General features: G+C 43.5%; 1 protein-coding gene across 1 annotated transcript; it reads left to right on the forward strand.

The window, feature by feature from the left end:
- The first annotated feature begins 5,793 nt into the window (after positions 1 to 5,793).
- SNX12 (sorting nexin 12) lies at positions 5,794 to 11,840 on the forward strand. The gene is made up of 2 exons (XM_026451788.2): positions 5,794 to 6,194; positions 11,558 to 11,840. Exons 1-2 carry the CDS (start codon positions 6,030 to 6,032, stop codon positions 11,804 to 11,806), a joined length of 414 nt encoding a protein of 137 aa, XP_026307573.1. The 5' UTR covers positions 5,794 to 6,029; the 3' UTR covers positions 11,807 to 11,840.
- The last annotated feature ends 370 nt before the right edge of the window (positions 11,841 to 12,210 follow it).

Raw genomic sequence — 12,210 nt, forward strand, 5'->3', positions numbered from 1 at the left:
GCTATAGACAATAAGTGTAAACACAATTTTTAAAGTACAGGTTACTGTAGACTGGGTGGATATGGAGGCTTTATGGAGGAGGTGGGACCTGCACTGGGCTTTGAAGTATGGGGCAGAAATTAAATAGGCTTCAAGTTGTCATAGTTAAGATACAGTTCAACACATGAAGCATCAGACTAAAGACCAAACAGATGAAGAACAATATCTAGGCAGGAATTTGCAGCTTATATCAGCATTTGTTAGAGTCATTCTATTTCCCTCCCACCGTAATCACATTTTTGTTCTTTTTCTTCCTTTTTCCTTTTTAAAATATTTCCCCCCCCCCCTTCTCTTTATGGTGACATACAGGGCTAAAATATTCTCCTCTGAGAGGCATGTTAAAAGCCTGAGCTCAAAAACCAGACCGGGTTCAAATCCTGATTTTATCACTATTAGCTGTGTGATTTGGGGCAAGTTGCTTAATCCGTCTGTTCCTCATCATTACACTACAGATGTAAAAATAGCACCTATGTCATAGGATTGTTTTGAGGATTAACTGAGTTAAAATATATAAAGCACTTAAAATTGTGCCTGGCAGATAGTAAGTGTTCAATAAATGTTAGCTTTTATTAAGGGAAGAAGGCTGGCTAATTCAACATTATTGTCTTTCCAGGTCTTATTGTTTCTAGATAACTAAGTATATAATTAACGAACACCTCTATGGAAGCTGGAGGTCAGACTCTTGTCAGCTGATGGGTTAGGTCTTTAGCAACCCCATTAACATGCATAACAGCCCACTTAGGCTGCCGCCACTTTTTCCCAGATTGCCCTCACCCCTAGGCGACTTAGAGATACTTTTGTGAAATAAATACAATCACCAACTTAAGTAGGCAAGTTGAGTATTTAAAGGGCACTTCATCAACATAGGAAGAGAACTGACAACTTTCAGAAGGGATTTAGTTTAAAGTAGACTATCCCCAGGGAGGCCTCAGGTGAAATGAACGTCAAGAAGGGAACAAGTCACTAATGGTATTAGGCAGCTGGATGGGTGTGTGTGGAAAGGAGTAGGGTGCTCCATAGAAAGGGAGTTAAGCTCTGAATCCAGATCCCCCGGAATACAGATTGTATGGATATGAGCTCTACTCTTTGATTTTCACCAGTCTACTACCTGTTTTTACAACCAGACCCTCCCCTCTTACTCCCTCCCTGCAGTTCCAGCCTCCTGCTCCCAGGAACACAAACACCCCAAATTACAGGGTCTTTTGATTTGCCATTTCCTTGGGACAGCCTGAAGGGAGAATCGAAAGAAGTTCTTGTCAGTAAGGTTGCATAACACTGAGTCGGAGATTGTGAAATGTCCTTTGAGAAAAATGTACGGGCAGGAAGATGAATAGGTGTCTGTTTGATTAAGGTACAGTACTGCCTATGGGCAGGATGATGAACTAATGAGATTCCATACAATTTAAAGGTCCTAAATCTTCATTTCTCACCACCCCCATTCTTGACTCCTTTTGGCCAAGAATCACTGTGGTCAAGGAAACGCAGTAGAGAGGAAAGTGCACATCAAGTTCTGATGTCACCTGTTTGTCAAGAGATTTGACTCAGCTACTGTGTGTGTGTGTGTGTGTGTGTGTGTGTGTGTGAGCTAACTGAGGTACAGAGGATAACTGTGCTTCACCCAACATCACTTAGTAGCTCTGAACTTCTGTGCCTGCCATGAAAAATAAAAAGGGTGTTGTGTGTGTGTGTGTGTGGGGGGGGGGGAGCCAGCTAGCTGTTATTGCCTTATTAATGCAAAGGACTTAATTAGCCCAGTACCCTCTACTCTCCTCTTCTTTTTACCCTATCAAAATTTTCTCTCAAAGATCATTTATCATTTATTTACACCTCATTGTGAATTTAACTTGCACAATTCTCCTAGGGCCATTTTATTTTAAGCCTTATCTCGTCACTCATCTATATATCTAACTTTTCACTTTCTATGGAATTGGTCCCTCTAGCGCTAAACACATTTAAATCTCTCCTATCCTAAAAAACAAATCCTTCTTTGACTATGCATTGCTCTCTAGCTACATTTCTTTCTTAGGCAAGTTTCTCAAAATATTCTCTACTAAATGTTTCCACTTCTTCACCTCTGATTCAATTCTCAATTCACTATGATCTGGATTCTACTCCCAGGACTCTACTGAAACTGTTCTCATTTAAGTAATTATTAAATCTAGTGGACATTTATCAGGGCTTATCTTATTTGACCTTTCTACTGTATTAAACACTATTAACCACCTATTTGCTCCTTTTAGAAACATTTTCATTCATTGCCTTCAGATCATTATTGTCTTCTGGCTCTCTTCCTACCTCTCTGACCACTCCTTCCTGATATCCTTCACAGGCTTTTTTTTTTTTTTTTTTTTTTCTTTCCAAGATGGAGTCTTGCTCTGTTGCCCAGGCTGGAGTGCAGGGGCTGGATCTCAGCTAACTGCAACCTCTGCCTCCCAGGTTCAAGCAATTCTCCTGCCTCAGCCTCCCGAGTAGCTGGCACTACAGGCGCATGCCGCCACGCCCATCTACTTTTTTGTATTTTAGTAGACACCGGTTTTCACTGTGTTGCCCAGGCTGGTCGCCAACTCCTGCACTCAGGCAATCTGCCCGCCTTGGCCTCCCAAAGTACTGGGATTACAGGCGCCAGCCACCGTGCCTGGCCCACAAGCTGTTCTTTTCTGTGCCTGCCCTTTAATGTTTTCCCCAAATGGAAATAGTTTTACTTTTTCTGGTTAAAAAAGAAATGTAAGTTTATTGTTAAAAAATCAGATCCTTTAGAAAATTATAAAAATATAAAATCCAACTGAAACCCCACCACACAGAGGTAACCACTGCTAACATTTTGCTGTATGTCTTTCCAGACTTTAAAAATTATATGTAGTTATTTATATATATAAATAATTATTTATATTTATATTATATATATTATTTATAATTATAACTATTTATATTAATTATATATATATAATATACATTAATACAAATGATATACTACAATATTTTTTACCAGTTTTTTTCACTTTTTTATGGACATCATTCTGTATCAACAAGCATAGGACATTATTTTAAATGGATAGATAGGGGAACTGTAAATTAGGCCATTTACACAAGATAGTGAAATTTATGATGGAAGTGACTAAGATAAAAAGCCTTGTAAAATATAAAATCCACTACCCCTTTATAAGATTTGTTATATAAGCAAATTCACAAATTAGAAAAAAAGACTACAAAAATATTGCAGAAAATGCACAATTATTTGCTCTGAAAAACAGGATCCTTACACTGGTATCTTTATGTGATTATCTGATTATTTTCTGAGGATAAATTATTGGAAGTAAAACTTTTGAGTCAAAGATTTTGGTAAATAACATTTAAAATAAAAAAAAATACAAAGGCACTATACTTAAACATAGTTAATGAAAAACAACCCTCCCTGCCATCTGCGCCTCCTTTTCTCCAGTTCTGCTCTCCAGAGACAACCAGTATTACAAGTTTCTTCAAGTCAAAGTTTTTAAAAAAAAATACATACTGCCAATCTATTTCCCAGAAAGATTGTACCGATTCACATTCCTACCAAAACTGCATGCCCTCACCAACTTTTAAATCTTCTGTCCTTGCCTCTTCATGTTTTTCTTTCTACATGGTATGCTGATGACTCTCATCTTTCTATCTTTCTAACCCTGACCTCGCCCTCGAGCTCCAGGCCAGTATTTCCAGCTACTCACTGGACATCTCCACCTGGATGTTCTACAGACACCCCATATTTATCTAAACTGAACTCATTTTTTACAGATGAGGAAAATTGTTTGTATAATTTGCTCATGGTTATACAGCTAGAAAGCAAGGATTTAAACCCAGGCAGCCTAAGTCCATCGGTCACACATTTAAGCCCTACACTATACTACCACCATATCTAATCACATACAAGTCCTATTTTATTTCTTCAATCTCTGTCCTATCTCTTCCCTCTTCTCCATTCTCACCATCACCACTTGATTCTGAGTCTTATTGTCAATACTTTCATAATTCAACTTAAATACATCGTCCATGTTGTCTACAAAACAATTCTTCTAACACATACATCTGATCATGTATTTTTCCTGCTTAGGATCCTTCAGGGACTCCCTATCACCTACCATAAAGTGTTGTATCACTTATCATAAAGTCAGAGATCCTTTGCTTAATATAAGCAGATCATCCTTTGTCTGCCCATCCCTAGCCAGTCTACCTTTCTAAACACTTCCATCACACAGTCTGAATTGGCGATAAATGCCTAAAAATGCCCTACTATTTCTTATCGCAAGGACTTTGCATATTTCTCTCTCTCTCTCTCTTTTTTTCCCTTTTCTTTCTTTCTTTCTTTGATGGAGTCTTGCTCTGTTGTCCAGGATGGAGTGCAGTGGCATGATCTCAGCTCACTGCAATCTCTGTGATTCAAGCGAGGTTCAAGCAATTCTCCTGCCTCAGCCTCCCGAGTAGCTGGGATTACAGGCGTGTGCCACCCCGCCCAGCTAATTTTTGTATTTTTAGTAGAGACGGGGGTTTCACCATGTTGGCCAGGCTGGTCTCGAACTCTTGACCTCAAGTGATCTGCCTGCCTCGGCCTCCCTAAGTGCTGGGATTACAGGTGTGAGCCACTGCGCCTGGCCTGCATATGCTGTTTCTTATTCCAGAAATTACCTTTCCCTATTTCCACTCCTATTTGTCCTTTATGTCTTTTCATGTCTGTTAAACTCATATGTTTCCTCCTCCAGGGGAGCCTCCCCTAATTTTTCCAATTATACATTTCCTATGTGCTGCTTTGAACATTTACTTATTTTGTATTTGTCACATTATATTAGTTTTGTTTACTTGTCTCCCTTGCTAGAATGTTAACTCCTTGAGGGCAGGGACTCTCTTGTTTAACTCCAGGACTTTAGTGTTTAGCATGGTGCTTGGCACGTAAGTAGTTGCTTAGTGGATATTGGTTAAATTGAATTAAATAGCAATTGTGAAATTGTAGGGCCTCATACTCTGTTGAAAGAATTTCTGGCATCAGTGATATGGGAAATATTTTTTGAGCAGAGGAGGGCAGGGGAAAGGTGGAGAAAGGATGACCTGAAATCATCACCCTGTCTACCCTTTAATGTAGAGCATATGCAAATTAGTCATATAAATATCAGTATTTCTATAGATATTCTCATGTAAACATTTATTCTATCTCCATTATGGGCTGCAGGCAACCTCAGAGCAGCGCCAAGTATGGAGTTCTGTGGAGCAGAAATAGAAGGTATGAAGTAAGTACCCTCAATTTGCTGAGAAATGTAAGATTGAGTACACCTGGAGTGTGGCAACAAGGAGTAAGATATGCCCAATTTTCCTGAAAAGTGAGAGAGAAATGTCTTTCTTTACCCCATCCTAGTTGCCTGCTGCTTTCCTGGCACCATACGTAGTGCTGAGTGCGCCATTGTGTGTGGCATGAACTGAAAGCATCAGTGGCACAGGTAGGACGGCTACGTTATAGGTTCTCAGTACTATTGTTGGAACCCCACCCTCCATAGACCACCCTTCTATTTTCGCGGAAAAGCAGGACTTATTCAGGTCACGGGGCTTCGACCTATCACTGTAGGAGCCTGGCTCGCGGGGCAGTACCCACTGTTGATTGATACACGGTATGAGACAATTTCTTGGGTTGAGGAGCCGCGATTGGCGGAGCCAGCCAGTGGTGCTAAGCAGGGTATTGGGTACTGCGTATTGGGGATGCAGGTTCCCGGGTGGCCACAAACATCACCCGGAAGCCTGAATACGGCCTCCACTCTACAGGGCGCGCAGCAGGCAGCACGGCCGCTATTCAGGGCGCAGGGCCCGGGCCCGAGCGGCGTGCGCGTGCGCGCGTGCGTGGGCGCGCGTGCGCGCCGCCGCCGCCTGTGGGTTGGCTGGTTATTTTGCAAGCGGGAGGGGCCGTGCGCGCTCCTGCCTCAGGCCTCTGTCCCCCACCCCCCTTCCCCGGTCCCAGGCTCTCCTTCGGAAAGATGTCGGACACGGCAGTAGCTGACACCCGGCGCCTTAACTCGAAGCCGCAGGACCTGACCGACGCTTACGGGCCGCCAAGTAACTTCCTGGAGATCGACATCTTTAATCCTCAGACGGTGGGCGTGGGACGCGCGCGCTTCACCACCTATGAGGTTCGCATGCGGGTGAGTCACGGGGTGAGGGAGACAGCTGAGGGAGGACCGGGCGGCGCGGGCGGGAGGGGGGAGGGAGGCTACAGCGGGGACAACTAACGGCGGGGAAGACGCCTTAGGGGTCATTTGGGGGTTAGGGGCATAATAGGCTTGGAGAGAGGTTTGCCGATTCGGTTGTGACCGGAGGATGCAGAAAACTCCTGAGGGAGACATCGGACGGGGATGCAGGAAAACTACCCATGAGGAAGTGAAGCATGGCTGGATAGGGTGGGGTGGATGGAAAAAGATTAGAGTGAGGAATTCAAGGAGATAGGAATCACGACAGAAGGAAGGGAGGGAGGATGGAAGAGGGCTGGGGGATGGAAAGCCAAGGCGATATATCGCTGAGCTCCATAACTAAACTAGGTTGCGGGAAGTCTGAAGAGGGAGGGCAGGAAGGACGGCTGCTTTCTAATGAGGTCTCCCTGGGATAATGGAGTTAAGCAAAGCCTTGAATTAAAGGGAAGGTAGATTCCAGAAAAGGCAGACAGCGGGCTTGTGGGAGCAGAAATAAGAAAGGGAGTCTCCTTGAGACTGAACGCTTTCCTAACTTGTGTCGGATCAGCATCTGAAGGAGATAAATGTTTTATGCTTAAGTTTTCGCAGGTACTGCATTCTGTCTCGCCTTGAAACCTGGCCTTGCCCTGGAATTGGTGCCTTGTCAGTCACTGCTTTCATTCTATGCTGATCCTTTAGATTTGAAGTATCCAGAATGTTTATTTCAGTATTTATTGACTCTCATTTAGGTACTTTGTATATGAATGGCTTTTTGCCCTTTCTGTCCTAGATTACCCTTTTGGATTCTGACCCTGGTCTGTAGTTACTTTAATACATGACATTTCAGAACTGCCCAGGAGTGGCTTCTTCCAGCATGCATGACAGAGGACTTTACTCTAGTGTTTAGCCCATAATGCAAGGATGGAATGTCCAGATAGAGTATTTGGTTTACAGGATCTTTTGCCCACTTGAAGTGGTTATAGGCAAAACAGTTTGAGAATCATTTTCCAGTTTTCCATATGTTTTCTTCTCAGACTAAAAGGCCAGAATATTCTCTGTGGACAGCATCCTGCTCAAACAGCATTGAAGAACTAAAAGAGTGTATGTGCTTTCATTGTTGAAGGAGTGAATTGAATGAGAAATTGTGGTTTCCTACTTGGGCTTTGAAATCTTATTGAGAAATGATGATTTCCAGATTCCAAGCTTGGCAAAATCCAAACTAAAGAAAGAAAAGTGAATAGTAAAACATGAGAAACACTTGTCTATATAAGAACTATTTGAAATCATGTCTTTGGGGGAGAATGGAATTTAGGTCGTTTAGAATATGATAAAAGCAGGAAATTGTCGGTGCTGGAGACCTTAGTTACCTGAGGGAGCTTGGGCATAACTAGTACAGCATAAGGGCTGTCTGCTATGGGGTTTTGGAGACATTCGATGCATTAGCCAAGAGTCTTAGGGATTCTGAATGAAATCGCTCTTTACTCCAGGTATTCTTTTGTTTTTTTAGAGATGGAGTCTCGTTCTGTTGCCCAGGCTGCAGTGCAGTGGTGCGATCTTGGCTCACTGCAACCTCTGCCTCCTGGGTTCAAGCAATTCTCCTGCCTCAGCCTCCCGAATAGCTGGGATTACAGGCACATGCACCATGCCCGGCTAATTTTTGTATTTTTAGTAGAGACGGGGTTTTACCATGTTGGCCAGGCTGGTCTTGAATTCCTGACCTCAAGTGATCCTCCTGCTTCGGCCTCCCAAAGGGCTGGGATTACAGGCATGAGCCACCACGCCTGGCCCTACCCCAGGTATTCTAGTAACAACAGGGACTGTTCATCTAGTGCCTGCTGTGTGCCAGGCACTGAACTAGGTTTTAATTTGTCTTAATCCTTACAAAACTTTGTTTTACACGTGGGAAACTGAGGAGGAATGCAGTTTAAGTAACTTGCCCAAGTACACATAACTGTAACTGACAGGGCTGGGATTTTAACACAAATATGTCTGACTCCATATTCTTTCTACTATACTTCGGTCTCCTTGACAACACTTAGTAGCAAAACTTTAGCATGTAAAATTTTTCTACTCACTAAACTTTTAATTGGTCCCTTCCACATTTTTTTTTTTTTTTTTTTCCGAGATGGAGTCTCGCTCTCTCACCCAGGCTGGAGTGCAGTGGCATGATCTCAGCCCACTGCAACCTATACCTCCCAGGTTCAAGCGATTCTCCTGCCTCAGCCTCCAGAGTAGCTGGGACTACAGGCATACAGGCGTGGTGCCACCACACCTGGCTAATTTTTTTTTTTTTTTGAGATAGAGTTTCGCTCTTGTAGCCCAGGCTGGAGTGCAGTGGCATCATCTCGGCTCACTGCAACCTCTGCCTCCTGGGTTCAAGTGATTCTCCTGCCTCAGCCTCCCAAGTAGCTGGGATTACAGGCATGCACCACCACGCCTAGCTAATTTTTGTATTTTTAGTAGAGACAGGGTTTCGCCATGTTGGCCAGGCTGGTCTGGAACTCCTGACCTCAAGTGATTCATCCGCCTCAGCCTCCCAAAGTGCTGGGATTACAGGCGTGAGCCACCGTGCCCAGCTTGTTAATTAATTCTTTGAGACTAGGTCTTGCTCTGTTCCCCAGGCTGGAGGACAATGGCACAATAATGGCTCACTGCATAATGGCTCACTGCAGCCTTGACCTTCTGGGCTCAAGTGATCCTCCCACCTTAGCCTCCTGAGTAGCTGGGACTAAAGGCATATCCCATCACTCCTGGATTTATTAAAAAAAATTTTTTTTTGTAGAGATAAGGTTTTATAGAGACAGCCTGTGTTGTCCAGGCTGGTCTCAAGTGATCCTCCTGCCTTGACCTCCTAAAATGCTGGTATTACAGGCATGAGCCACCATGCCTGGCCCCTTATTTATTCTTTTTTTTTTCTTGAGATGGAGTCTCACTCTGTCACTCAGGCTGGAGTTCAGTGGCACGATCTCAGCTCACTGCAACCTCTGCCTCCTAGGTTCAAGTAATTCTCCTGCGTCAGTCTCCCCATTAGCTGGGATTACAGGTGCACACCATCATGCCTGGCTAATTTTTATATTTTTAGTAGAGACAAGGTTTCACCATGTTGGCCAGGCTGGTCTCGAACTCCTGGCCTCGGGTGATCCGCCTGCCTCAGCCTCCCAAAGTGCTGGGATTACAGGCGTGGCCACTGTGCTTGGCCTTGTTTATTCCATTTTTTTTTTTTTTAAGACAGTCTTGCTCTGTCACCCAGGCTGGAAGGCAGTGGTATGATCTTGGCTCGCTGCAGCCTCTGCCTCCCAGGTTCAAGCGATTCTCCTGCCTCACCTTCCTGAGTAGTTGGGATTACAAGCGCCTGGCTAATTTTTGTATTTTTAGTAGAGACAGGATTTCACCATGTTGGCCAGGCTGGTTTTGAACTCCTGACCTCAAGTGATCCGCCCGCCTCAGCCTCCCAAAGTGCTGGGATTACAGACATGAGCTACCGCATCCAGCCCTTATTTTATTCTTTTAAATAAATAATGGTTTAGTAATATTACTTTATATGAATCTCACTCCATTTCAACCTATTGACATTCCTTGAACCTTGACAATCCTGGATGGAGTTTAACTAATGTAAGTTGGCCAGTTATTTGGCTTTTGATGGCCTGTTTAAGAACTGGATCCTGAAAAAACAATTTCCAGTGTCAAGGAGTACAAAGCATGATGTAGTGTGGGGTCTGTGTGAAGCTCTAATAGAGTTTCGAGATGCTCTTTTCCTGCCAAGAGGCAGTTGTGGAGAAAGGAGATAACTAGTTTATTTTGTTCATCCTCTCACCTGAATTGACTGGCAGTAAATATGGTCAGTATTAATACATGTGGTTGGCCATTTCTATTTAGAACTTGTAGGCAGGAATGAAGATCAGGGCTTTCTGTCTGTCAGGGGATTCGTGTTGCCACTAGAGCCTTCGGAATCTCAGTGTTTAAAATGTAGAAATGAGCTAATTTATATCAGGGAGCAAGCTTTGGTAAGCCAACTTTTGTAATGGCGATTTCTTCTGCATTTTCTAGATGAGGAGAGGATAAACAGACACATAGAGTCTCTATTAATTAATTGAGCATTTATTGAGTAACTTGCATATTCTGCATTTTAGAAGATGCAGAAGTAGTCATAGTTTCTGATCTTAATGAGATTAGTTAGTTAGACAAGGCAAACATGATGCATAAAACAATAGTATATCAGGCAATGCTAAAGTATGAATGTCAGAGGAGTTCAGAGAGGAGGTAAACCAATAAATCCAGTTGGTGTTGTCAGGAAATATATATATATATATATATACTGTTCTATACCTTTATTTTACTACTTAATATCTTTCCATACTGGCACATGGAGATCTTTCATTTTTATTTCGAGAGACAGAGTCTCTGTGCCAGATTACAGTAGCATGATCACAGTTCACTATAGCCTTGACCTCCTGGGCTCAGGTGATCCCCCTGAGTAGCTGGGACCACAGGCGAGCACTGCCACTACACCTGGCTTTTTTACTTTTTGTAGAGATGGAATCTTGCTATGGTTTTCCAGGCTAGTCTCAAAACTCGTGGGCTCAGGTGATCCTCCTGCCTCGGCCTCCTGAAGTGCTGGGATTATAGGTGTGAGCTACTGCACCTGGCTTTCACATTCTTTTCATAGTTATTTAATATTCTGCTATACAGGTATACCATAATTCATTGTAACCTATTGTCTATTCGTAGACATTTATTATTATTATAAATAATAAAATGCAATGAAACTCTTTTTTTTTTTTTTTTTTTTTTGAGACAGAATCTCACCCTGTCTCCCAGGCTGGAGTACAGTGGTGTGATCTCGGCTCACTGCAACCTCTGCCTCCCGGGTTCAAGTGATCCTTCTGCCTCAGCATCACAAGTTGCTGAGATTACAAGTGTGTGCCACCATGCCTGGCTAATTTTTGTGTTTTTAGTAGAGACGGGGTTTCACTGTGTTGGCCAGGCTGGTCTTGAACTCTTGACCTCAAGTGATCTGCCCGCCTCGGCCTCCGAAAGTGCTGGGATTATAGGCGTGAGCCACCAAGCCTGGTCAAAACTCATACGTACATATTTACATACTACTGCAAGTCTACGTGTAGGATAAATTCTAAGCAGCAAGGGACTTCTGATCATCAGCTGTGACAAGGTTGGATGTGGTAAGGGTTGGTCTTTACCTGGTGGTGATTTGAAAGGTTATAGGAGCATGATCCATAGAAGCTATTTCTTCACTGGGACCTGTCCAAGTTACTCAGACAGGTGGCTACCACAGGCTGAACATTACTTTCCATCTTTCTTCTTTCATTTTTCCTTCTATGTAGACAAACCTACCTATCTTCAAGCTGAAGGAGTCCTGCGTACGGCGGCGCTACAGTGACTTTGAGTGGCTGAAAAATGAGCTGGAGCGAGATAGCAAGGTATGGCCTTGTTCTCTGTGTGGCATCTTTGGAGGAGGAGATCTACATAGGCTGAGGGGGCATACAACCACAGTCTATAAAGTCTTGAAGGGAATGAAGAGGGTGAGCACATTCTTATCCATCAAATCTCAGTATTTTAGATCGGGGGGATAACCTTTTGAAACTTGAAAGTGGTAAGTTCTGGCTGGGCGCTGTGGCTCATGCCTGTAATCCCAGCACTTTGGGAGGCGGAGGTGGGCGGATCACCTGAGGTCAGGCGTTCAAGACCAGCCTGGCCAACATGGTGAAACCCCGTCTCTACAGAAAATACAAAAATTTAGCCAGGCGTGGTAGTGGATGCCTGTAATTCCAGCTACTTGAGAAGCTAAGGCATGGGAATTGCTTGAACCTAGGAGTCAGAGTTTGCAGTGAGCCGAGATCGTGCCCTTGCACTCCAGCCTGGGTGACAGAGCAAGACTCTGTCTCAAAAAAAAAAAAAAAAAAAAAAAAAAAAAAAAAAAAAAAAAAAAAAAAAAAAAAAAGTGGGGGGGCGAGGCGGGGGGGGCACAAGGGGGGGG

The sequence above is a fragment of the Piliocolobus tephrosceles genome, chromosome 12, assembly GCF_002776525.5.
Source record: "Piliocolobus tephrosceles isolate RC106 chromosome 12, ASM277652v3, whole genome shotgun sequence".
Classification (NCBI taxonomy): domain Eukaryota; kingdom Metazoa; phylum Chordata; class Mammalia; order Primates; family Cercopithecidae; genus Piliocolobus; species Piliocolobus tephrosceles.

Excerpts from the sequence above, each read along its gene's own strand:
- SNX12 (XM_026451788.2), top strand. The coding sequence starts at position 6,030 with ATGTCGGACACGGCAGTAGCTGACACCCGGCGCCTTAACTCGAAGCCG. Across the intron at positions 6,195-11,557 it reads CCTATGAGGTTCGCATGCGG|ACAAACCTACCTATCTTCAA; the intron begins GTGAGTCACGGG and ends CCTTCTATGTAG.